We start from the raw sequence: 26664 nt of genomic DNA on the forward strand, positions 1-26664 counted from the left end.
TTCAGTGGAATTCTACCCTGGGGGCTGAAGGTGCAGCATATTGTGTGGTGAGGAGATGGCTTTTCCTACTCTCCAGCCCTGGGGCTGGGGTTTCAGCACATGGCCTTTTCCCCACCTGTCTCCGTTTTCTCATTTCTCAGCTACTCTCTCTCTCTTTCTCTCTCTCTCGCCTTCTGTGGTTCCCTTCTCTAGATGTGCTTGAACACTGCCGTGTTGTCCCGCTGCTGTGCCGTTTTCCCTCTGACTATGCCATGAGACAGAACATCTCCTTGGATGCCACTCTGGCCCACCACCTACATCAGTGTTCCTACCACCTGCGTCTCTTCAGGAGCTGGCTGATCTCAGGCCAGGATGACTTGGAGTGCCTCTACGGTACTGCACACTGCAGCTGCCTCAAGCCCACGCTCTTATAGCTTGAGAATGCAATGTATGCTGTGCTTTCTAAACCAGGGAAAGCATTTCCCTCTCTGCCTCTCTGAGAGCCTCGGGTTGGTGCTGCAGTGAGGCATGTGGGTGGTTGCATCAGGGCAGTTTTGAAGCCTGAGGAAGGTACTTTCCACTTAAGGCTAATAACTTTTCTGTGTAGCTGTAACTTTGTGGTCTTCATCCTTGGAAATTGCACAGTGCCTTCTTCCTGTACTCAGAATGCGTACTTATGCTTCTTTTGTGGAGCGATGGTCAGTGTGGATTGGGGTGCTTTCATCTGTCTGAGACACTGCTCCAGCAGCTTGATGGACTGCTGACATAACACTCTCTCTACCCCATGCCTAATCCCCAGAGAAGTGTAATCCTCATGTCCCTTCAGTTTAATAAAGGAGCTTAGGGGATGACTGCTGTGTGGAGAAGGGTGAAGAATCAGGAGCCATAGTATAAGAATGACCGAGCAACCTGAAACCCCTGAAATTAACCTGTTGCTTCTTCGAGTAGCGCACCTATAGGTGCTCAGTGTCAGGATGTGCATGGTCCTGTGCACTCTGGATTGGAGACTTTTTGTCAGCTGTGTCTGCGAGTTTGTGCCCGTGCCCTAGGCACCTTCATGCTCCAGTACGAGGGCATACAGGGAGGGGTGGACCTACTGCCACTCCCAGTTCCTTCTCAGTCACTTGCAGTTTGAAACAGAGCATCACAGTGTCTGCTAGCTGGCCTCAAAGCTGGCTACTCCTCTTGTGAAACTTTTCTTTTTCTTAGTATTCTTTTCTTTATTTTTGTTTAGCACAGTTTGTCCTTTTTAATAGGTTCCCTTCCCTTCCTCTTTTTTGCCCAATTCAGGCCTCTGATCCATAGCCTTAAGTATGGGTTAAGCCCAGGCCCCTCGGCTTCAAACCCTGCCAGACCTGCCATAGATCTTTCTCCCACAACAATGGACATTTAAGCTGCCTTGGGAAGTCTCATGTCCCTTCCAAATGTCAGATCTGCTCAGGGTTTAAGAGTAGATCTACGAAATTGAGAGAACAGGTTCAGACTCCTGTTAATGGAGCATTTGCTGAGACCCACAGGATCTGAGTCATCCCTCTATATGTCAGACCCTCAGAGAACTCCGGTGACAATCTCTTCTGTGACAGTAACCAAAGACTTGGGGGGCCCTTCAGAACCAGCTAAACCGTTGAAGAAGAGAAGGCCCCCGTTCCCAGAATAGGAGAAAAGAAAGGGAAAGTCAACCTCCCAATCTGGGTCTCAAGAGATGATGTCCCATTATGGGTACTTCTGAGGCTCCCATCCCCTTTGGAACTGAGACCACAGCGCTGGCTAAGGTGACTATGCTGCATACCAAGAAACTGTCTAGTAAATTACCTGAAGAGGTACTTACTTTACCACTGGACTCTGTGCCTCCGAGATGTAAGCATTCCAGAGCTAAGCCAAAACCATTGTTTGTACTGCCTCTAGCAACCAGACATAAAGGATGTGCCAATCGTACTTTGGTACCATCTCGGTACCACCAGATATTCTGACTCCCAGTGTTTCCTACCTGAGGTTCCCAGCATCATCCAATCTTTTGACCCATGTGGACCTTTGGATCCTGGAGTACCCTGAATCACCTCTGCTGAGAGGTGTTGAAAGACACTCCCCACTGGTGTACAGTCTCATCTGCTGAAGTCTACGTTTCCTTCGCTACTGTCTTCAACCATGTCTCATCCTCCAGTGTCATCACAGCCTCCAGTCCTTCTTTGCGGGTACACAGGCACTTCTCTCTGTTACTGACTCGACACTGTCTGGTACCTTCATATCAACAGCTTCCAGTATTGATGCAATTACAGGCCCCTTTTTGGGCCCTGATACTGACTCGACCACCAGTACCGACACTATTTGCCTCTCCAATTGACGCAGAAGATGACACATCTGAATTTGAAGTGTCATAAAGGGTTCCTCTTTTCAACCTCCTTCACTCAGAGTACTGCCTGATGATGAAATTCCTATTCAGGCAATACCTCTGGCAAGGACAGCAGTGTGATCCTGTCCCTTACAGCCACCACAGTGGGCTTATTGGAGCACTGGAGCCCCTTATGGTGACCAGTTCTACAGGGTCCCATCTCGTAGGAGTGCAGCTGCCACCCTTGGGTACTTCTGCACAGCAGGATCTTACAGGGAAGCAAGAACAACCTATGGAAGAAGTATCAGAGGGGTAGCTGTGTTAGTCTGGATCTGTAAAAAGCGACAGATTCCTGTGGCACCTTATAGACTAACAGAAGTATTAGAGCATAAGCTTTCACATTTGACGAAGTGGGTATTCACCCAGGAAAGCTCATGCTCCAATACTTCTGTTAGTCTATAAGGTGCCACAGGACTCTGTCGCTTTATATGGAAGAAGAAACTTTACCTTCCCACACATCCTTCTGCTCCCCTACAAGACTCATGCCTCCCTCGCCATCTTATGCTGTCAGTTTCAAGAATTTCAGAATCTTACGAATCATATAGTGGAGACTCTACATATTCCATTGGAGGACATACAGGAACCTCAAATACTCCTTGATGGATATCCTTCACACATTTCCTCAGGGCAAAATTGCCTTTCCCACTCATGATGCTCCTCTGGCCCCTGCATGTTCTGTGTGGCAAATCCCAGCTACTATACTGCCTACATAAAAGCAGACAGACAAAAAGTGCTACCTTTTCCCAAAGGATCAGAATATTTCTTTTCCCATCCTACACTCAACTCCCTGGTTGTGGCGGCAGTCAGCAAATGGAACAGACAACATTTGTTCCATTCTGCATCATCTGATAAAGACCCAAAAAAGACTGGACCTTCTGGGTATGAAAAAGGTATTCTTCAGCCACGCTCCAGTTAAGAGCAGCCAGTTACCAAGCCCTGATACCAAAACACAGTTTCATGATCTCTTCCCAGTTTTCATCCTTTTATTGCCCACTTGTTACAGGACCAGAGGGAACAACTTCAAGCCCTTATAACAGCCTCACTAGAAGCCACTGAAACAGCTGCTCATTCCCTGGCTACAGCAATAGTCATACACAGAGCTTCTTGGCTGCAGTCCTCTGGTCTGCGCTGGGAGCTACAAAATACTATCAAACCTTCCCTTTGAGGACCCATGTTGTTCAGCGATGACGTGGATGGCTCCATTCACTCTAAGGACTCTGGCCATGCTACAGTATCTGGTCATCTATACACCTATGGCAAAGAGAAAGTACAAGTGCCGGTGACTCAGTGGTCAAACTCAGTCCACTGCCAGCCCACAGGACCTGCTGAGCCCCCCCAGAAGAAGCTCAAGTCCTCTGAGAGGACAATCCCCTGCTGTGATCTCCCAGTTGGCAACATCTTCAAAACAACCATTTTGACCTGGTGGTCTTGGGTCATGAATGCTGTCTTCTGCTCTGGATTTTACATTGCATGTATCCCCCCCCCTCCAACCCTAGGCTATGGGGACTGTCTCCCCCATTTCCTTCCTTTTTCCCTTTGTGAACAATTGGCTCCTGAAAGGTCAGTCATTCCTCGAAGCACAGACTGCAACCAGCAAGGCCCTATCTCTATTTCAGTCACTGGTCCTCCACTTCACTCTCACATGCACCCCATGAATAGACTTTGTGGGAGCTACTCTGCATTCTTCCGCTGCCAGAGTATACTTGCCAGGGACAGATTCAGCACTTGTCTTGACAATACAACAGAGCCAGCAAAGCACAGCAAAAGCTTGTCTACAATGTCTGGGCCACACGGCAGCCTGTGCATTTGTGATACTTGGTGAAACTATGCTCCTGGTGTCTTCAGGCCTGGCTCAGAACCATTTACATCTGCAACAAACACCGTTTATCCAAGCCAGCGCCTGTACCCTGGAGGGACCGCTAGTCTCTAAATTGGTGGAAGGATCTGCAGAAAGTGTGCGCAGGGATTCAGTTCTTACAGCCCTCTCCACAAGAAGCATCACTACAGATGCCTCTCTGATAGGAGGGGGTGCACGCTTTCAAAATCCTCACAGCCAGGACAAGTGGTCCCCTCGAGGCAGTCCTCCATATTGATGTATTAGAACTCTGAGTGGCTGATGATGTTCACCAGCACTTCCTTCCATGCATCAGGGGGCCTGTCAATCAGCATGCTTCTCTGTGGACCAGCACTAGTGTATTATATTGATGGAGAAGGAGGAGCAAGATCCTAGTCCTTATGCTCTGAATCCATGAAACTGTGAATCTGGTGCATATCAATGGTCTATCTTCCAGGACTACTGAACACAGTAGACATTTTAGCATCGAACACGAGTGGGAACTGAACAATCAGGTATTCCAAGAGATCTCTCTTACCTGGGGCCATCCACAAACAGAGATCCTTGCAGCTCTATCCAATGCAAAGTGCAGGCAGTTCTGCTTGAGGGAAGGGCACAGTCACAACCCAATGGGAGATGCCCTAATTATTTGCTGGCCTCACGCAGTGCTGTTTGCTTAGCCTCCTGATTCCCCTACTACTCAAGGGTCTGAACAAATCAAAACAAGAAAAATTAGTAGTCATTTTCATAGCACTGCCAGAGCTGAGAGAGTTGTGGTTCTCAGAGCTTGTTTCAGTACCTCTGACTGCATCTCCACCTTCCCCTGACAGCGAATCTTCTCACCCAAGAGTTGGACTTTATCACCCCCTGAACCTCTCAGCTCTTCACCTCCAGGAGTGGCTACCAGATGGCTCTCTGGAATGATTTTGCTCCCCAGAGGTACAAACAGTACTACTTCACTGCAAAAAACCTACAATGAGAAAAACTTATCTGCAGAAGTGGAAATGCTTCTAGAGTTGGTGCAGTCATCAGTCTGTATTTCCTCTTGACTCTTGTCTAACACGTGTTCTCAATTACCTCTTCAATTTAAAAACTACAGGATTATCCGAGTTCAAATAGAGTTCACCTAGCTGCTGTTGCAGTCTTTCGCTCTCCCACTGAGGGACTTTCAATCTTCATCTACCCAACCATGATGAGGTTTCTGAAAGGCCTCTTCAACCTCTTCCCTCCAGTTAAAGAACGAACTCCACCATGGGACCTCAGCCTAGTCCTCAGTGCGCTGAGGAAATCCTCACTTGAACGTATAGTAAACTGTTCCCTCTTCCATCCTCTTAAAACCTCATTGCTTATAGCCATTACTTTGGCCAGGAGGCTAGGGGAGTGTGGAGCCTTGATGGCTGACCTGCTGTCCACTGTGTTCAGTTGTGCCAAGGTGATGCTATGTCCATATCCTCACTTCCTTCCTAAGATATCCTCAGAATTCCACATCAACCAATAGAGTCACCTACTGGTGATTTTATCCCAAGCATTTTACGCTGGGCGTAAGAAAAGGTCTTGCCTTTTCCAAGATAGGACTGGGTCTTGGACAGGGCTACACTGAGACTTCTTATCTCAATTGCAGAATGCATGAAAGGACGGGTGATTTCCATTCAGACTGTCCAAATGGGTTGCGGGATGCATCTTAACCTGCAATGAAGGTTAAGCAGTTTGCTCCCCTTCGAGAGTTATGGCTCACTGCAGCAGGGATCAATCTTCCTCTGTTGCCCTGCTGAGAAACATACCTATCCCAGCAGAGCAGCCACGTGGTCTTTGATACACTTGTTCTCCCAGCACTATGCTCTTGTCACTGTTTCCATAGCTGATGTGGCTTTCAGTGACCCTGTTTTATGATCTTGACTGAATCCACCTCCTCAGTACCCTCCTCCATGTTGGCGGTGCTGCTCAGGAGTACCCTTAGGGACTCTACTTGAAGGAGAGGTTACTTACCTTGTACAGTAACTGGAGTGCTTCAAGATGTGTGTCCCTATTTGGTGCTCCATTACCCATCTGCCTCGGTATCTCTTGGTGAACTTTTGCCATTGAAAAGGAACTGGAATGGAAGCAAATTTTCCCCTCCCTATATGCCCTCATACTAGAGCACGAAGGTGTCTAAGGCATAGGCGCGGACCCATGGACACAGCTGACAAAAAAAATCTCTGGTCCAGAGTGCACAGGTGTGCACGCATCCTGGCATAGAGCACCCGCAGAGAAACAGACATCTCGAAGAACTCCAGTTACTGTACAAGGTAAGTTATCTCTCCTTTGGAAATGCATGGAAAGTGAAATGCTTGAGGGAGGTACTCTGCTTTCCAGAGAGGCCAAATTAATGTAGGACTGAAGAGCTGCTTGTGTGTGTGCATTGCATGGCAAATGTTTCATTTATGGGAATTGGTCCCTGCTTATCAGGGAGTGGGCAGGGAATTTCAGCATCAGATCTAAATGGTATGATAGCTTCCTGTTCCTCTGGGTGTTTCTCATCTTCAGGAGTGTGGAAATCTTGGAGGTAGTGCATGCGGCTGGTTTAAAGTGGGTAGGAGGGGATATCCTTTTGTGGTCAAGGAAATTATCCAACTGGTGCAGGCCAGCCCAGATATTCTTACACCATAAAACCTGCTGGTGCATGTGGTTTGCTGAACTGTGTGTGTTGTGTTGCATCAATCAGGTTTTCCTTTCTGAATTGAAGGAGGAAGGGGACAGGTGCAGAAGGGTTGGCTTTTCACACTGTGAAAAAACAGACCCCAGGTTCTGAAGATGCGGAAGGAGGGGAATTTCTGCAGACCAATCTGTTTTTTTTTCTCAGTGTGGTCCTTGTCATCCATTAAGTGATGAGAAGATGGCTGTTGCTGTGCAGATGTGATTAGAATTATCCTCGGTCTCCTAGGAATAAAGACTAAAAAGAGGCAAGATCACTTCAAGAGAAGAGGGGGGTGGACAAACCAGGCTGCTCTGAAGCCAGAGCAGAGAGCTGTCCCTGCTGGAGATCTTGCCGATCTCTTTCCTGTGTCTACTAGAGATCAAACGAGAACCCAAGCTTTGTCCCCTGATAGCCCAACCATTGTAGCTGGATGTTTGAGAGGTCATGAAGCATGTTTATAGTTCAAGCACAAGAGAGGTGTGTGTCTAACACTAAGGAAATTAAAAACCAAAATGGTTCAGTGTTATAGTTTTGAGTTGTAAAGAGAGAGCTAGTGATTTAAAACCCACTTAATTAGAACATTATAGTTAGAGACAAGAAGGAAAAAAAATTGACAGGAGAAAGAAGATTGTAGTCCAAACACTGAAGTATCCAAGTCTTAGCTAAAAACTTACTTTTTAACAAAATAAAATATTGGCATGGATGGAACAGAGTTTCTTATAGAATTTGTGACAGGGATAATGCCTTCAGTGACTTAAAAACTTCTGCTCTCAAATGTCATGACAGTCATCTGCATGAGTTCTCATTAAAGATTCAAATATAAAAAACAAGTTTGAAATTTTTACAGCAGGTTGTGTCTGATATGAGTGGTCAAAGCAAATGTTAGAACAAGATTCGAAAAGTGAAAATATACGACTCTTTTAAAGACAGTTCTGAACTGTCCTCCAACTAACTTCAAACTTAAATCATGGGGGAAAGACGACACAGGAGAAACTTTATGCAGAAAGGAGTTGTTCTTCAAGGGTTTTTGCATGTTTCCAGGCCTGGCCACAAACTGAGATAAGCTCACTGAGTGTTAGCCACTCAAACGGATTGATTTGTATTTCAGAAGCCAGTTTAGTTAAATTGGTGCAAAGGGGATGGTGCCCTGGCACCTCACACCTTCTGGAAAATCATCTCCATCAGGATTACCCAAGAACCGTGGCACTGGGAACACAACACTGCTACCCTTCAGGGAAGTTCAATCTTTAGTATTTCTGGATGGATGAAGTTGATACAAGGCCCTCTCTTACATTTGATACAGCCTCCCATACAGAATTCCCTTCCCTCTTTGAAACCTGGAGATAGAAGGTATTGTGCCCAAAATCTGTAACATTTTAATTTTGTTCTCTAGTTTCTGAATGTTTGCAGGGCACTTGCTCCACGATTTCCAGCCTTTCTTTGCCGTTCTGAAAGCTAGAAAAGTTTTTTTAAAAAGTTTTAAGCTGGAATTCTTCTGCAGTCTCTTGATCATATGAGATGGGACATTAAGGAAAACATCCATCCATCATGTATCAGAGGAATAGCCGTGTTAGTCTGGATCTGTAAAAGCAGCAAAGAGTCCTGTGGAACCTTATAGACTAACAGACGTTTTGGAGAATGAGCTTTTGTGGATGAATACCCACTTCGTCAGATGCATGGGACATGTGACTCAGGATTCTTCGCTGCTTTTACCATCCATCATGAGACTCTCTGATATGTTTGAGCCTCAGCTGTGCTCAGCAGGGCCGGTCAGAGGATGGGGCAATTTGTCCCAGGCCCCATAGGGGCCCCGTGAGCCCTGGCCCGGCAGTGGTCCAGGTCTTCGGTGGCATTTCAGCAGCGGGGGGCCCTTCAGTGCTGCCGAAGACACGGAGCGACTGAAGAGCCCCTCGCCGCCGAAATGCTGCCAAAGACGTGGACTGCCGCTGGGTGAGTACAAGCGCCTCAGCTCCCCGGCTTTGCCCCAGGCTCCCTGAATCCTCTGGGCAGCCCTGGTGCTCAGCTGTATTTCTCAGGCTTTACCATCTGTGGCTTAGTTGAAGACTGAGGGCTTACTATTTAAAGGACATGGACATTTTAGTGCCAAAATGAATAAGGTGTGAGAGGAACTGAAGACCACTCGGGCTACAGTGCTCTCTGCATTTAACTCAGCCTACTACCACCAGGGAGAAGGCTCACCGGCTTTGCTGTCAGCTACGACAGACAGTTACTGCATCATCTCTACTTGTGGTCTGGAGCGGGTGGGGATGAGGTGAGCCCCTGCTGCCCATCATTGCAGAATCAGAGTGCCCTCCATGTACAACTAATAAGAACAACAGTAAAGGCCTTTTTGGACTTCATGGAATCTCTAGCTTTTTCCCTTTTCAGGATGAATTCTGCTTAGGGGACATTTTATATGTTTAAGGCTCATTTTTTGGAAGGGATGTGGCATTTGGGTACATGGAGATGTCTGGTGAGTAAAGAGCAACGGGATGCCATATGCAACCAGATGTTTAAAAAACCTTATCCCAGCAGGGTATAGAACTTGCTCAACCAGGGCTACTGCTGTCTCTGTGGCCTATTTCAGGCATTTCTGCATTGCTGAGAGCTGTAAAGCAGTTATTTGGCATCACCCCACATATTCACCAAGTACTATTGTCCCGCTCTGGTTCTGGGCTTGAGAGTGGTGCTACAATCTTTATTTAATAGGGAATTCCTCAGCCCACCTTCCACCTGGTCTGGACAGCTCACGAATCTCCACAGAGTGGGAATGCTTAAAGGCCCTTGGAGGGGTTACTTAACTTTTCTGTCATCTAGCAGCACTGCGCTCTTTGCCACTGCTCTGGGACATAGGTGCAGTAAGAGTGCTCTGTACTGAATCCCCTCCCCCACTGTCTGCAGTACATGCACTTTTCTTGGAGTTCTGTATTTGAAATAGTTTAGTCAGAACTGAGTCTGCTCGGCACCTGAGGTCTATTGAGATTGTCCCTAGATCTGTTATTTACAAACCCATGTTGCATAGTGTTTTACATAATCCTCTAGCTTTTTACAGGTTTTTCTCTTAATATTTATTGTATATTTAAACAAATAATATTTCAGCAGCAGCTGGAGTTCTCTTTTCCTGTCATTGCACAAAACATTGGGAGCTCTGTCGACACCATCCTTTTTGTCTAGTGAAGATTAACTGAGTTTGGGATTCACACCAGCTGCTATCATGAGAACTTCATGAAGAGTTTTAGCAGGCATATGTGCCGCTCCTTGGCTGGGCTTGGCTTTGGGGCATTGTCCACCCATCCCTCAGTGTGATGGCACTTGGTGCCAAATCAGCCTGAATTAGCAATGAATGAAAAGTGTACCTCTGATGTTTGCTGGTGGTCTCTCTGTGTGCATTGAGTTTTTAGTGCACAAGTATCACAAACCTACCACTAAAATCCTGCCTTAAAACTCTTCTCTACGCAATGCCTACAAAAACCTCAGCAATGGCCGGGCAGCAGTGGGAAGCTGACAAATACTCTTTCATGGTCACTGTGTCCTCCCCCATCTGTTGTCTCTCACTTCTGACTTAGATTGTAGCTCAGGGGCAGGGCCCATCTCTGTTGTGCATGTGTATCTGTAAAGAGATTAGCACTGTGGGGCCCTGTTTCTTGATTGGGGATCTAGACGCTCCTGCCTGCAAATTAATTAAGATCTTTAGTAATACTTAGCACTTATTTCTGCCTATGTCTCTTATCTATCTTGGCTTCTTTGTGGTGCCTATCTCCCTGGCATTGAATTTCCCTCTTGGTAGATTCAGCTGTGGGGTCAGAGTGGACATAAACCACCATGGGGACCCCTCTTTCCCTGCAGTCTGCAATGAGAGCCATTGGCTGGAGGCAGTGTATGGGGAAGCTAGGACCTCGCACTATTTTGTCCATGTAAAGGCCCCAAATAATCTTCTCTTTAAGCTAACTAGATAATGACAGGAGACAAGGAAGGCTAAGATAAATTAGGGGTTGACTTGATCACAGTCTACATGGGGTCAGATATTTAGTAGTGGGCTCTTGAGTCTAGCAGAGACAGGTATAACAAGATCCAGTGACTGGAAGTGGAAGCTGGACAAATTCAGACTGGAAATAAGATGTGGATTTTTTAAGGTGAGCGTAATTAACCTAGGGGTGGGCAAACTTTCTGGCCACAGGGCCACATCGAGGTTGCAAAACTGTATGGAGGGCCGGGTAGGGAAGGCTGTGCCTCCCCAAACAGCCTGCCCCCGCTCCCTGCCCCCTTCCACTTCCCACCCCCTAACTTCCCCCTTCAGAACTCCCAATCCATCCAACTCCCCCTGCTCCTTGTCTCCTCACCGCCCCCCCCGTGACCCCACCCTCTATCCAACCCCCACCTGCTGTCTGTCCCCTGTCTGCCGTGACCCCGGTCCACACCCTCGCCCCCTGATAGGCCCCCCGGGACTCCTGTGCTTATCTACCCCCCTCCCACACCCATCCCCTGAAAGCCCCCAGGTGCCCCTTATCTAAGCCCCACCACCCCCCTGCTCCCCATCCCCTGCCCCCTTACCATGTCTCTCAGAGCAGCGGGAGTGGCTTATTGGGATGCCTGAGAGGTGTGCGGCATGGCTGCAGGGGAGGGGGAACAGCAGGGAAGGAGCCAGGGATAGCCTCCCCAGCCGGGAGCTCAAGGGCTGGGCAGGACGGTCCTGCGGCTGGATGTGGCCTGTGGGCTATAGTTTGCCCAACTCTGAATTAACCACTGGAACAATTTCCCAGTGGTTGTGGTGAACTCTCCATCACTGACCATTTTTAAATCAAGACTGCATCATTTTCTGAAAGCTGTGATCTAGGGATTACTTGGGGGCAGTTCTCTGGCCTGTGCTATGCAGGAGGTCAGGCTAGGTGGTCACAATGGTCCCTTCTGGCCTTGAGATCTAGGAGAACTCCTGCCCTCTGTTTTCATCTGCTGCTGCTATGCATGGAATATCCACACTGAGCTGGCCTGCCCTCCTCATTCAATCCCTTTTCCCAATCCACTTCTGCCATAATGCCTATGAGAAACTATCAAATGGAGATGTCTGCTTCCTCGACCCTCCCAGGAAAAGCCCTTGCTCATTCTACTAGACCTTGCTTGGAAGCAGTGTGATGTGAGGCATCCTCTCCTCTTGTGGCTCTTGTGTTACCCTCTCATGTCTTGTCTAAAGTTTGTTTGTAAGCTCCTTGGCATGGGGAAACCTCTCCTCTCTGTTTTGGGAGCTGTCTGGGAAGCCTTTGGGCACTGTTAGTCACTGTGGCTGGGTGTGCACCTGAGGCAGGGTTGTAGAGTGCAGCTCTGCTGCTCTGTCCTCTTGAAAGGTTTCAGGGTGAGAGTGCACCACTCTGTGGTATCTACATGTGATGTGCTCCTGCTTCCCTGCAAGATGATTCTGCATGCACAGATACTTGTTCTCCTTAGCTGGTGCTTTACAGAGATGGGTTAGATCAGTGGTCCCCAACCTTTTCGTCTGGTAGACCGTGGCGGTGGTCAAGCATCTGCCAAAATGTCACCGAATTTCGGCAGCATTTTGGCGGCGACGCCTCTCGATGACATCACCGCGTTGGGGACCCCTTGGTTAGATGACCTGACCACACCAAAACAAGAATGGGCCATTGCAGCACAGAGCTGTTGTAATTATAACTACACTAAGCAGCCTCCATGTAAGACTCCCTGAAGTCTCTCAGTAGATACATGGCGTGGAGCTGCAGGAATCCTTTTATTAGATCTGGAAATGTATTTTTGAGCACTTGCGCAGGACTGGGAATGGCTTTCCACTGCTTTCAGGGTTTTTAGCAGCTCCATGTGTGACATTTTTCATCAGTGAGGACAAATTGCAGAGTCCCTCTCAGGATCAGAGGGGTCAGGTCTTCGGGGAGTATCATAACCTTAGTCCCAGATTTGGACCTTAGCGTCCAAAATATGAGGGTTAGCATGAAAACCTCCAAGCTTAGTTACCAGCTTGGACCTGGTACCTGCTGCCACCACCCAAAAAATTAGAGTGTTTTGGGGCACTCTGGTCCCCCTGAAAAACCTCCCCTGGGGACCCCAAGACCCAAATCCCTTGAGTCTCACAACAAAGGGAAATAATCCTTTTTCCCTTCCCCCCTCTAGGTGCTCCTGGAGAGATACACAGACACAAGCTCTGTGAATCCAAACAGAGTGAATCTCCCTCTCTGTTCCCAATCCTGGAAACAAAAAGTACTTTCCTATTCCCCCAGAGGGAATGCAAAATCAGGCTAGCAAATCCAACACACACAGATCTCCCCCCCTGATTTCTTCCTCCCACCAATTCCCTGGTGAGTACAGACTCAATTTCCCTGAAGTAAAGAAAAACTTCAACAGGTCTTAAAAGAAAGCTTTATATAAAAAGAAAGAAAAATACATACAAATGTTCTCTCTGTATTAAGATGATACAATACAGTGTCGATTGCTTAAAAGAATATTGAATAAACAGCCTTATTCAAAAAGAATACAAATCAAAGCACTCCAGCACTTATATTCATGCAAATACCAAAGAAAAGAAACCATAGAACTTACTATCTGATCTCTTTGTCCTTACACTTAGAAACAGAAGACTAGAAAGTAGAAACTACTTCTCCAAAGCTCAGAGAAAGCAGGCAGACAGACAAAAGACTCAGACACTCAATTCCCTCCACCCAAAGTTGAAAAAATCCGGTTTCCTGATTGGTCTAAAAATCCGGTTTCCTGATTGGTCCTCTGGTCAGGTGCTTCAGGTGAAAGAGACATTAACCCTTAGCTATCTGTTTATGACAGGGAGGCAGGAACTTTCCAGGGCAGCTTGATGGAGCCAGGGGTGAATGGGCAGGATTGAAGTGGGGGATGGAAACCAGGGACAGCCTGGAAAGAGGGTGAAGGGATCATGGAGACAGGAGTGCCTGAAACAGCTTCCCCTATTCTGCCTCAGTCTCTTCCCGTCAGCCTCCTTCCTGCTGCTAGCAATTCTGTGCTGGCTCAGAGCCCATAGTGGGGACTAAGGAGAGTCGAAGAGAGACAGCATTGCTGCCCGATGCCTTAGTGTTACAGTGGCTCTGCTGGGGTCAGAAATGTCACATGGGGACTCCTGCATCCCTGCTGGGTGTGAGATCTGAGCAAGGGCAGACCAGAGAGTGAGTGAAATGCTTGGCCCTGGTAGCATTGGATTTGATGGCTACTGGAAATGAGTGCGTAGAAGTTTGAGAGCAGTGCCAGGGAGGAACTGGGCTCTAGTACAACCTTCTTTTGTGTGTGGTAAACCTGCCAGGCCTGTGTGGGCAGGAGGGGGCACGGCAGGTCCTTGTGGGCAGGAGGGGGCACGGCAGGTCTTTGTGGGAATGGCTGCTGCTGCCTTCAGCTTGCAGTTCACCATTTCTTTAGTTAAATGGTTATATGGTTGTGGGGCACATTTTAGGACAGAGAAAAAATCTTGTCACAAACTTAAAGCACCAGAAATGGGAGCCATTTTCCCATTAAGGTTTTGCTGACTTTCTCCAGAGTGGCTGCTATGAGCTGTTGGGCGCATGATGAATTCTTCCACAACAACCAAACAAATGCCTGTAATTTAGTAAAAGGGTCACAAACTGGGCAGCAGAGAGGTGATGTGTGCTCCCCCGCTCTGGCTGTGCATGCCTGTGCTCGTGCTCTCAGTCTTGTTTTTGCTTAATGACAATTTTCCTGGCCTAGATGAGATGAATTTGGGTCTGGTGTTCATAGTGGCCCCATTTTGTCTGGTTTGGGAGACTGCTTCCCTCTCCTCACTCAGTGGTGAATGATCCTGAATGCAACCAAGTCACTGTCTGCTGTATGTTTTTTCTGCCTGGGTTTCTTGCAGGTTTTGAAGGCTGCTCCATGGTTCCCACCATTTACCCACTGGAGACCCTACACAACTCCCTCTCTTTGCGACAGGTCAATGAGTTCCTGACGTCTGTGTGCAGGTGTTACAGCAACTTGCACTCTCGAGCATCCACAGGTACGGGTGGGGGTGGGGGTGGGTGAGGCTGGCAGGTCTTGAGACCCTGAGAAAAGAAGGACAACTGGAGCAGTGGTTGATCCACTGGGGGTGGGGGCATGGGGCTGTTTATCCTCTGTTCTCCTTGTAGAATGTAGAGGCAGATTGAAAAGGGTAAGGCAAGTAGCAAATGCCAGTTAACGTAACATCTTCAGAGCCTGCTGGTCCAGTGAGGTGAGTCCTGGGTGGCCCTGCATGGTTATGTGAGACATAAGAGGCAGTCAATCAAAAGTAACTTCTAACTGCAGGAGGAGGGAGTCTGTATCTGTCAGCCAAACCATTTGAAAGCATTATCAGAATAGCTGCTTTTGGTGTAGTAAGTACCTCGGTTCATCCATAATGGTGCCGAGAGGGATGGTGGGGGCACTGCAGGTTGCTTGTAGATCTGCAGAGCGCCTAGATTCTGTTGTGGCTGGAGCAGCAGCCTGGTATTTTCCACTCTGGGGTGTTAATCCGTGTGGTTGATGGAATTTTTGTGGCCTCATGTGGATGTTCTGTCTCTTCAAGCTCTGTTTGATTCTGTGATTGCAAGCCAGACACCCGGTGACCCCTTCATGCCACAGAGAATCCTCTCGTCTTCATCTCTGCCACTGCGCCAGCGCTCGGACAAACCACCGTGGTGTGAGTGTTTCCTTTCTCTTATGGAGGAATTGATTTGTGATAGCTGGGCTAAATGGTGGTTGCGGCAGGATGCCAAGATAATTGGCTTGGAGGGTTTGCAGGCGGGAGAGGAATTGCTTAGGGGACTTTCAGGGGTAGACCTGGGAGAAATGGGATATAACTGAGTACAAAGAAAACATGTAGCCTGTCTACTGTATTGGGAATTGCTTCCTGAAGGAAAAAGATATCCGTCTACCAAACAGTCCAGCAAGGGAAGGGGTGGAAGGTCCATCACGACACATTAACAATTCGAGTGGACAGTCTCCCCACGGATTCTATCAAGGTGACCCCCGCACTGTCCCCCTGAGTGTGGGGATGGACTGGTTGGCACCTAAGAGGGGTTTCCATCTCCATTGTGTTTGATTCTGCCTGACAAATAGCAGTGCCTCTGATCCAGGAGGCAGAATATCGTTTCTTGTTCAGATTCTCCCGCAGAGCTCCAGGCCATGGTGTTCCCTTCTTTACTATTTTAGCTGTAGGCTTTTCTCTGTCACTAATCACAGCTACAGCTGAGCTTCACAACCCCTTTGGGGACCCAGAGAGGGGATGGGATTCACTCCAGGATACAGAGCAACCCAGTGACAGAACTAGGAATGGGAATTCAAAACTCTTGAGTCTTCATCCAGTGCTTTCACTGCACCTCATTCACCCATTCCTTCTAAGGGTCGCTGAGGCCAGGACGCTCCTTCCACTCTGTTGTAGGGTGAAATGAGGGGCAGCACTTCTCATAGTGACTGTGATTGCATTTGAAAATAAGGTTCATCTCACCTCTAAGGCCTTTGGTTGAATCTTTTCCCTGTTAAGCAGTGGTCAAAAGTACATTCGGCATTTCTGTCCTTTCTGGGGGTGGGAGTTTCCTCTCCCCCATGCTCTTTGGAGCTCACAGCAGGAGGGCAGGGCTAGGACCTTCTTCCCAAAAGGTACACTTCCAAGGTTCATGCCTTTGTTCTGCTCCTCCTGGTCAGATCTAACCCGGAATTCTCCTCAAAATCTGGTGTGATGAGCAAATAGACTTCTCTCCTTTGGGCTAGGTACTGGCTTTATTTTATGATTTGTTGTCATGAAGCTGGGACTTTCTCCCTTCTGTACTCGCTAGCAACTCAGTATGAAGTCAAAGACTGAGGCGAGCAGGGCTAAGGTGTAGTGTCCCTGCTTTACCTGCAGCTCTTGACCATCATAAACCCCAGGCCACTGGACAAAGCGAGAAGGCTCTGTGTGCCAAAAAGGTGAGGCTGAGGAAGGCCACGGAGGTGAGTAGGTGGGATTCTCACCCTGGCAGATTGCACAGCAGCCCTTCTGCCCCGTTCTTGTGCCACTGTCAGGACTCCCAGATCTAAAAAACCCTCCCAGGTGATTTGTGTAGGGAGACAGACTCCTCCCTCCTCTGACATATCTGCTGACCTATCTGGGGCAGGGCCAGGCAGGTGTGAACCCTTGCAGTCTGGATCCTGGAGTCTAGTCCTGCCAATGTAGCATAAGATGTGGGTTCTCGAGGTTTCAGGGGCTATTAGGTTTTTATTTTCTCTGAGCTTAGCAGCCTAGCTACTTCAGGAGATGCTGATGAAAAATCAGTATTCTTCAAGTGGCACTGCCTATTCCCACTTACAGATATTGCCTCACCTGTTGGCACCCAACGGCAGAACCTTCTCTAAGCAATGCTCATGAGAGCACACATGCCCTCTTAGACCCTTCCTCTCAGAGTAGCTGTGTAAGGGAACAGCTGCTGTGCCAGATGGAATTGAACCACTCTGGTCTCATGTTAGTTTACAGTTTAGTTTTTAGTATAAAGCAGTTTAAGTACAGTATAGTTATGGCTAGGGCTGTCAAGCGATTAAAAAAAATCGTGATTAACTGCGCAATTAATTGCACTGTTAAACAATAATAGAATATAATTGATTTAAATATTTTTGGATGTTTTCTACATTTTCAAATATATTGATTTCAATTACAAGACAGAATGCAAAGTGTACAGTGCTCGCTTTATATTTTTTATTACAAATATTTCATAGAATCATAGAATATCAGGGTTGGAAGGGACCTCAGGAGGTATCTAGTCCAACCCCCTGCTCAATGCAGGACCAATTCCCAGCTAAATCATCCCAGCCAGGGCTTTGTCAAGCCTGACCTTAAAAACCTCTAAGGAAGGAGATTCCACCACCTCCCTTGGTAACCCATTCCAGTGCTTCACCACCCTCTCAGTGAAAAAGTTTTTCCTAATATCCAACCTAAACCTTCCCCATTGCAACTTGAGACCATTACTCCTTGTTCTGTCATCTGGTACACTGAGAACAGTCTAGATCCATCCTCTTGGGAACCCCCTTATGTGCACTGTAGAAAACAAAAGAAATAGTATATTTCAATTCACCTAATAAAAGTACTCTAGTGCAATCTCTTTATCATGAAAGTTAAACTTACAAATGTAGAATTATGTACAAAAAATAACTGCATTCAAAAATAAAACAATGTAAAACTTTAGAGCCTACAAGTCCACTCAGTCCTACTTCTTGTTCAGCCAATAGCTCAGACAAACAAAATTGTTTACATTTACAGGAGATAATGCCACCTGCTTCTTATTTACAACCTTACCTGAAAGTGAAAACAGGCGTTCGCATGGCACTGTTGTAGTTGGCGTTGCAAGATATTTACATGCCAGATGTGCTAAAAATTCATACGTCTCTTCATGCTTAAACCACCATTCCAGAGGGCGTGTCCATGCTGATGATGGGTTCTGCTCAGTAACGATCCAAAGCAGATCGGACCAGTGCATGTTCATTTTCATCATTTGAGACAGATGCCACCAGCAGAAGGATGATTTTCTTTTTTGGTGGTTCAGGTTCTGTAGTTTCTGCATCTGAGTGTTGCTCTTTTAAGACATCTGAAAGCATGCTCCACATCTCCTCCCTCTCAGATTTTGGAAGGCACTTCAGATTCTTAAACCTTCAGTTGAGTGCTGTATTATCCTTAGAAATCTCACATTGATACCTTCTTTGTGTTTTGTTAAATCTACTGTGAAAGTGTTCTTAAACGAACATGTGCTGGGTCATCATCCGAGACTACTGTAACATGAAATATGTGGGTAAAACAGACCAGGAGACATACAATTCTCCCCTAAGGAGTTCAGTCACAAATTTAACTAATGCATTTTTTTTAACGAGCATTATCAGCATTAAAGCATGTCCTCTGGAATGGTGGCCGAAGCATGATGGGACATATGTATGTTTAGCATACCTGGCACGTAAATACCTTGCTACACCAGCTACAAAAGTGCCTGCAGGACCTACTTTACTCATACACATCCTGTAACTAACTCAGTTAGTGGCTGCTGCCAATAACAGGTTTAGGTCTGGCCAAGCTCACTCTTCTCCTGTTGCTAAAGGGAGAAAAATTGATAACGCTCCTGCCATGCATTACATGAGCAAGGAAGGGAGCTTCATTCTTTCCAGTTATATACCAAGGTGGTCAGATTATGCAATTGGTGCACTCTTCATGAGATCTATCTAATGGCCCTGCATTTAGCAGGCAAGAGCAATGTACTAGCAGATTGCTTCATCAGGGTCAGTTCTCAGATTCACGAGTGGTCCCTGAACAATCCAGGTATGCAAGACATCTGTTGGTGTTAGCCCGATGTAGATCTCTTTGACAGCCAGTCAGTCCATTTCAGATGCCTTCCTTCTATGTTGGGGAAGGAGCCTTCTGTATACCCCCCACCACCACCTTTATTCAGAAAGTGGTGACAAAGATTTGTCAGGACAGGGCAAAAATTATATTGATTGCCTCAGCTTGTCTGAGACAGCAGCGGTACATGAATCTGCATCAGCTGTCAGCTGGACTTTACATGCATTTTCTTCTGTCTCCGGATCTCTTCTCACAGCAACAAGGCAGGATCTTTTATCCAGATCCTCAGTCTCTTCATCTTATGGCCTGGGCTGTCGGACTTTGGCTACTCTTAGCAGTCATGTTCTCACTGGTATAGAATGTACTACTTAATTCTAGAAAATTGCCTATTAAAAAGTGTTACTATTTAAAATGAGCTAGATTTGTTGCTTGGATGCAGGGAAAATACGATTTCCCAGTTACAGCTTCCATACCCTGTGTATTAGAAATTTTATATACTTAAAATCTGAGGGGACGAGGCCTAATTCTTCTTTAAAAGTTCACTTGGTAGCTATTTAGTCTACCTAATTTTGGTCGATAGTATATCACTGTACATGATTCTGTTAAAAGATTTATGAAAGGATTATCTAACAGATCTCCACCTTTAAGGGATCCAGTCCCATTTTGGGATCTTAATCTGATCTAATCTATGTTTGAGGTCATCCTTTGAACCACAGGTGAAGTGTTTCATATTTTATTTCTGTTAAAATGGTCTTCACTATTGCTATAATGTCAGCCAGAAAGGTGGGCAAATTGCACACCCTGATGGCTGAGCTGCCCTTTATGATTTTTCATAAAGGTGGTTTGTAGATCTGATCCTAGGTTTTTACCAAAAATAGCCACTGTTTCATATCAGACAACTGTGATACATTGTACCTCAAAATAACACCCTGAAACCCCCCATATTCACCACGTGTATATGGTTCTGATATATGTTGTTCAAAGTATGTCTTGTGAGTTGTCATTTGAAAAATCATAATTTGCTTTACATCATTGTCCTGTAGGGTTTGGCCTGGAGTCTCCTGGAACTGGCATCGATCTCCTGGTGCCTGTTGAAAGCAATCTGGGAGACTTGAATAGGATATTTTAAGAAAATGACATTACATCATGTTAGGGGGAAAATATCTCCCAGAATAGCTTGAGTCAGAGTTGGCAACCCTACTGTCCTGTTAAAATGTGTGCATCGTTATTGTATATGAAGTTATGAAATTTTACTGTATGCTTGTTACTGAAATGTGTGATGGGTCTAGGGAATGCCCACAGAGTAGCTCCTTAGAAATAACAAAAAGAATTGTAAACAAAGGCCTTGCATGGCACTCAAGCGTCACATACGCAAAAGGTGTGGGCAAGAAATACAATTCACCTGAGAGCTGCTTTGAATCTCATGGACCCAGGAAACTGATTGTCTGTACCCCAGCTGGGTGGTATTCCTAAAAGCAAGGAGAAGGGTATAAAATAAGAGACTGTGACATCACCTTTTTACCTCTTTCCTCCCCCCTCTTGACACCTGGAAACAAGATCATTTGGAAGACAAAGAGGAGCATAATTGAACTGGGGGACAGGCGATTCACATCACATTTCAGTATATCATTTTTTACCCAAATCCACGTGCTAAGGGTAGTTACATACTTTAGGTGCTAGAAGGGTTCTTGCATATTTAAATAGAAGTCAGTTTTAGGAATTCATCTAGATTGGTTGTTTCTTATACGAAGAAGTCAGAGTTTGCCTGCTCAGCTATTTCCAGTTGGGTGAAAAAATGCATCACTTAGTATTACAAATCAGCAGAAATTCCTGAGTCTTCTGTTGTACAGTCTTATTCTACTAGAGCTGTAGCTACATCTTTTGTTTGTATTAAATGTGTTCCTATTATGGAAATTTGCAGGGCTGCTACCTGGAAGTCAATGCACACATTCACTAAGCACTATGAGCTGGATCTAGCTTCTAGAGCAGCAGATGCCAAGTTTGGCAGAGTGGTGCTTCAATCATTATTTAATTAGGACTCTGTTCCCAGCTCTGGGCTTTTTCAGTACTGCCTGTTGCTTCTCAAACTAGCTGTAAGTGGGAATATGCAGAGCCACTCAAAGAAGAAATGAAGTTTACTTTTAAGCTGAGTTCTTTGGGATGACTCTACATATTCACATTTCCTGCCCCTATTTTTCTTAGTCTTATTATGGTCTCTCTGGGTTAGCAGTAAATGAACTGAGGCGAAAGAGGATGCAGCACCCCCTTATATAGCCTCACCTCAATGTTTGGAAGTTCTGAGAGGAGGAGGAAGTGGGGCGCATGTACCCGGCAATGGGCACTGGTTGGAGAAGGTTCTGCTATTAGACCCTAACAAAGCTGCAATACCCAACTGGGAATATGCAGAGTCACCTTTGAAGAACTCCTATTACCAGCATAGGAGCCACATAGCGGGGCATGCAGGGTCAAGTGCTTTCCTATTTTCTGCTTGGCCTGCTGGGGGGGAGGGAGAGGGGCACCGTCCTTCTCTCACTGTGCCATTGTAAGAGTGCTTGTGTAGCTGTGTCTCCCACTAACCTAGCACTATGCACACAAGCACTTATGCTGACAAAATTCATGTCGCTCAGGGATGTGTTTTTTCACATTCCTCAGCCACAAAAGTTTTGCCAACGTAAGTGCTAGTGTAGACGTGGCCAAAGTAACCTTCATATATTCTGGACAAGGAGTAGCAAGTCACTAGCGGCTAGGATAAAAATTCGCCCCATTGGGTTCTGATATGCAAACCATAGTTTTATGTACACCTAAGCTTGTATCCATGCTAGAGCCTAAGTCTGATATGTTACAAGATCTAACTGGTCCACTTATTTATTCTGCATCCCTGTTCTTTGTAGCAAGAGTGCAGTTGTGGTACTCAGTGATAGCTTCATCCGGGAGTAAGTTTGCATGGGGGACGCTATCTATAATGGATCAGTACTGCACGTTTCACAAGGACATGAAGTTCTTTAGAGTTCTGGAATCCCGACCAAGCTTTTATCTAGGGTTGACAGGGCTCATTAATTAGTACTTCCTTCTGTCTGGTCCCATGGCACCCCAAGGAGAAATGATGGCCAAATCTCGCTGCGACAGGGGCAATTAAAATGTCTACCAACAGGAGAAAGTAATTCAGAAAATCTGTGAAAGAAGGTGACTATTCCATAGCCTAAGGGTCCTACTCCAGACTTCAAATTATGCACTACAAGACCAATAGCATCACTCTCTTTCGGGAATGTACCTGTGGGGAAAAATGTGCAGAGCAGATACATGGGTTTTGAGCTATCTGTTTGTTTATGGCCCACTTATAATTTTTTGGACTTGGTGGATATAGTATTTGATAGTGGAGTCCAAGAGTCTGCAGAAGGGTTTAAATAAATAAAAGCATGTAATGGCTTGATTTTCTTCCCTTTCCATTCCTGGGCTTGATGCTAGTTACATCCACTATGTACAGAATTGCCAGATGTACTTTTGAGAGAGAGAGAGGTGGCTCTTACCTGTCAGCAGCGGTATGCCTGGTGTCTCCCACCCCTCATCTGAGTTTAGAGCCACTTGCTCTGAGACAGAAATGTAAGCAGTTGAAAGCCTCTTGGGCCTGTGTTACCCAAGGGTTCATATATTGGTTATCAGCTACTTTTGGAAGAGATCCTGCATGATTCCAGTAAGTTGTTTTTTTAGAGCAGGTGGTGGGGTGGTCCTGCCTGCCCTCCTGGCTCTTCCGGCTGCCTCCTCCGCAGAGGGAGAACCACCACATATACACAGTTACCAGACATAACAACTGAGAGAATCCATGTGTGCATTGCTCTCTACTGCTATGCTTTTAGAGGCCTGTAGGCCTTCGCTCAATTCCTAGCACATATATGTTAACATCCCAAAACCATCGCCATCACAATGGCACCAACTGACCTGCATATGGGCAATCACAACAGGGAGACCAGGGCCTAGATGGCCCCAAGGACCAGACTCTGGTCTCTCCTGAACCATGAGTAGGGACTGGTGTGGAATACCATGCCCAGCTCTTCCCCAGGCCTGTGGTTAAATAGACTCCAGTGCTGTCAGTCTGGCTCCATTGGCTGAACATTTTTGTTTTTCAAAGAAATAAAAGTGACAGATTTCCAGTCCCCTCAAACCTGGTTCAGTTCTGGGGGTTGGATGCACACTGATGCATCTGGTATAAAGCCAGGAGAATGTTGTTCAGTGTCTGACTACCTGCTGTTTACCAGTTCAGCCCAGACACTCCTCACAAGAGTGACTTCCACTTGGGTCCCACCCTGGTGCACAATTCACTCAGTGCTGCCTTCCCACTGGAGGGAACAGTCAGGTGCTGATGTCTGGGAACGTGCTACATGCCATTTAATAGGCTTTTCAGCACAGACTCTGGCTGAGGTTTTCAGCTAAGTACTGACTCTCTAAGTGTTTGTTTTACGCTTTCTGGAATTGCTTTGCAGACAGCAGTGGTCCTTCCAGCACTGTCTCCAGTGCAGGCCCCTCCTCCCCGACCTCAATGGAGAACTACGCTCGCTTCGGCTTCACTGAGAAACCTTCCATCAGTCCCCAAATAAGTGAAGAGCGACTGAACTGCCAGCCCCCTGAACAGAGTGAGATGGAGCCCTCAGGGGACGCACTTGAGCTAGACCTGGGTGGGTCTGGGCCCTTGGTAGAGAACCCCCTGGGAGAGATGCCAGAACAAGGCCTGATGAGGATGCCAGGGCTCTTGGAGGTCCCAGAGCCAAGCAAGGAGGAACTATCTGAGGAGGTGCCAGAACAGGGCACGATGAGGGTACTGGGATTGGGCAAGACCAGGCAGTCTGGAAAGACATCTGAAAAAGATGGGTTGGTGGTGCTGGAGCAGCCAGCTGGGGGAACATGGGAGCTGGGTGAGACAGGGAAGCTGGAGGCAGGTGAGATAGGGCTCTCTTGGAAGATGTCAGATTCAGATGAAGAGGGGCCAGCTGGGGAGATGTTAGAACCAGATGTGGTCAGGCCAGTAGCACCAGGGGAGACATCGGAGCTGGATGAGGAGGAGCCAGTGATGCAAACATTGGAGCCAAGTGAGAAGGGGCAGCCGGTGGAGATACTGGAGAAAGAAGACGAGGAGCTGTCCACAGATAATGCTCTATCAGATCAGCAGCCATCCAGTCACCTGTATCGGGACCAACAGCTGTCCAGTGAGAAAAGTGTTGAGGACAAGCAGCCTTCTAGTCAGCAGGAGCTACAGAACTAGCATCTCCCTCCATGGCCAGCATGCTGGGAAGAAAGGAGAATCCCCGAGCCAGTCAATGTCTGGAAGCAGTGTGGCTCCCCAATCCTGGAGTGGACTTGGCTGTGCCCATGTCTTGCATAATGTTTCTAGCCCTCCAGTCAACCTGCTGGGCAGATGTTACGACACTCTCTGCACAGCATCTGGCACTCCAAAGCTCTGTAGCATGCCATGGCTTGAGCCCCCAGGGCTTTAGGAGACTGGTCTATGGATCATTCAGGGGACAGTGGAAAAGTCTGTTCTGTTCAGAGACACCAGTCAGCTTGTCACCACCAGGCAAGGGACCCCTGCCTTCCTTAAATAAAAAACAGTCAGCCCTGGGTGAGCAGGGGCAACTCCCACTGAAATCATAGGGAGTGCATGGGCTTGCTTTGTCAGTGGCACTGGAGCCAGAAGTGAAGGGGAGGTGGGGCCACAGCTGTCAGGGTAATGAGGCCAAAGGAGATGCCTGCTGCCTGCAGCTGGTGTTAGCCCACTGATTGCATGGAGAGAGGCACAGGTCTGGCAGACATGGGCACTGTAGCAGCTACAAGCCTCATCAGAACATACAAATGCTGCATGTTTGTGCTGAACAGCTGCAGTGTGTTGGTCTCCTGCTCTCTGGCTGCTGGAATATGCCAGGGGAGGAGATTTGAAAGCAGCTTGAGGATCTCCTGGTTAAGCTGCAGTGTCCTTGGAAGCAGGAGAATGATCCCGAGGCTTGGCAAGGGTGCACATTCAGTGTGATGAGTGCTTTGCAAGCCAGTGGCTTCTGGAATAGAGAAATCCCAGCCTGCAGGTTCCCGACAAGCCTGTTGAGAAATGGCTTTTATGTGATTGAATGAAAAATAGGTAACACTGGGCATTGCCTGCTCCCAAAACCAGCTCCTTCCTTCCGTGGGCCCCACTGCCTCTGCCCAACCTGACTGCTCCACTTGCCAGATCTGGTAACTGTCTGCCTCTCTCACCTCGTCTGTCAGTCACCCCCCTAGGTGGGGATGATTGTAGGGAGGCACAGAGGCAAGTCTGATTGTAGGGAGAAACACTGGCAGGGGGCATGGGATAGGCACTGCGGCAGGGAGGGCAATGGGGGGTGAGATGGGAAGCTTTACTTGGGGCACTGCAGGGTCAGGTTGGGGACCACTGCATGTGGGGGGACCCCTTTCAGTGGCTGCCCCTTTGTGTGTTCCCATTGGGCTGGGATTCCTGCAAGGAGGGGCGTGGTGCCCACTCTAGAAGGGGTGCACAGGGAGTACAGAGACAGGTCTTTCTAGTCCTTGAGGGTTGAATGAGGTTTGAGCTCTGAACCCTTCAGTGATAGAAACAAAGTGCAACTGCTTTTTGAGCAAATCAGGTTTTATTTTTAAGACACTGATAAGGAGAAATTGCTATTGTGGATAAAGTACAAACTATTTAATATATATTTATGTAAATGAGTGTCAAGCACAAGCCCAGAGGCATGGTAACTACAGGGGTCCTGTCTCCTAAGCCACTGCAGGTAGAGGAATCCCCATCTGCAGGGGCTGTGATGTCACCTCTTCAGCAAAGTGACAATCTGTCAGAGCAAGTGGAAGGCTCCCTATTCCTTTGTCCCGCCTATGGGGAGGACTGTATTTATGGTACAGGTTTGTCTGTGTCTAGTCTCTGGGGAAGCTATACCCAAAGATCTCTGCGCTATATCAGAATGTGTGTTCTCACAGTAAACATGCTACACTATATATCTGGCTTCCATCTCTGTTACCACTGCAGCAGCCTGGGCAAAGTGCTGACACGCCTGATGTCACCAGCAGCCTGGGTTATTGCTGCATACGCTGCTGAGCTGAACTTGGGGATGCAGGTCAGACCACTGAGGTGCAGCTAAAGCTTCGTGAGCCCCTACAGGGAAGAGACTCCCTTCATTGCACTTGAGATGAAGTGTTGGAAATGCACGTGTCCATGATATCTGTGTTAAAGCTGCTGTCATTCACTACTGAAGGGGATGAACCCTGTGAGGTTAAGGCTTGATTCTGCCCCCCACCCAAGCATGGCAGTGCCATGGCTTGGCACTGTTAAAGGAAACCTGCAAAATGTGTGTGGGTGTTTGGGATGGAAGTTGGGTCTTGGATGTATAACAAAGGCCTAATACCTGAGACAAGGAGAGGAAATCTGGTGTGGTTTTCACTGTGGGAGTGGTGAGGGTGTCAGCCTCAGCTTCCTGGATTTGGCAGGAGTGTTCAAC

General features: G+C 47.2%; 1 protein-coding gene across 18 annotated transcripts in view; it reads left to right on the forward strand.

The window, feature by feature from the left end:
* The window catches only part of PPIP5K1 (diphosphoinositol pentakisphosphate kinase 1), a 232533-nt gene that overhangs the window by 125675 nt on the left and 80194 nt on the right, over window positions 1–26664 (forward strand). For 7 of the 18 annotated variants that reach the window (XM_050967192.1, XM_050967191.1, XM_050967189.1 and 4 more), the window contains 4 exons: window positions 193–372; window positions 14726–14863; window positions 15410–15523; window positions 23656–26164. In XM_050967192.1, coding sequence (XP_050823149.1) covers window positions 193–372; window positions 14726–14863; window positions 15410–15523; window positions 23656–24431 — 1208 coding nt within the window. In that variant the 3' untranslated portion in view covers window positions 24432–26164. Of the gene's footprint in view, window positions 1–192; window positions 373–14725; window positions 14864–15409; window positions 15524–16726; window positions 22600–23655; window positions 26165–26664 lie in introns of those variants that run through there. The other 11 variants (XM_050967197.1, XM_050967200.1, XM_050967202.1 and 8 more) reach the window with 3 other exon arrangements.

The sequence above is a fragment of the Gopherus flavomarginatus genome, chromosome 9 (genome assembly GCF_025201925.1).
Source record: "Gopherus flavomarginatus isolate rGopFla2 chromosome 9, rGopFla2.mat.asm, whole genome shotgun sequence".
In the NCBI taxonomy this organism is placed as follows: Eukaryota; Metazoa; Chordata; order Testudines; family Testudinidae; genus Gopherus; species Gopherus flavomarginatus.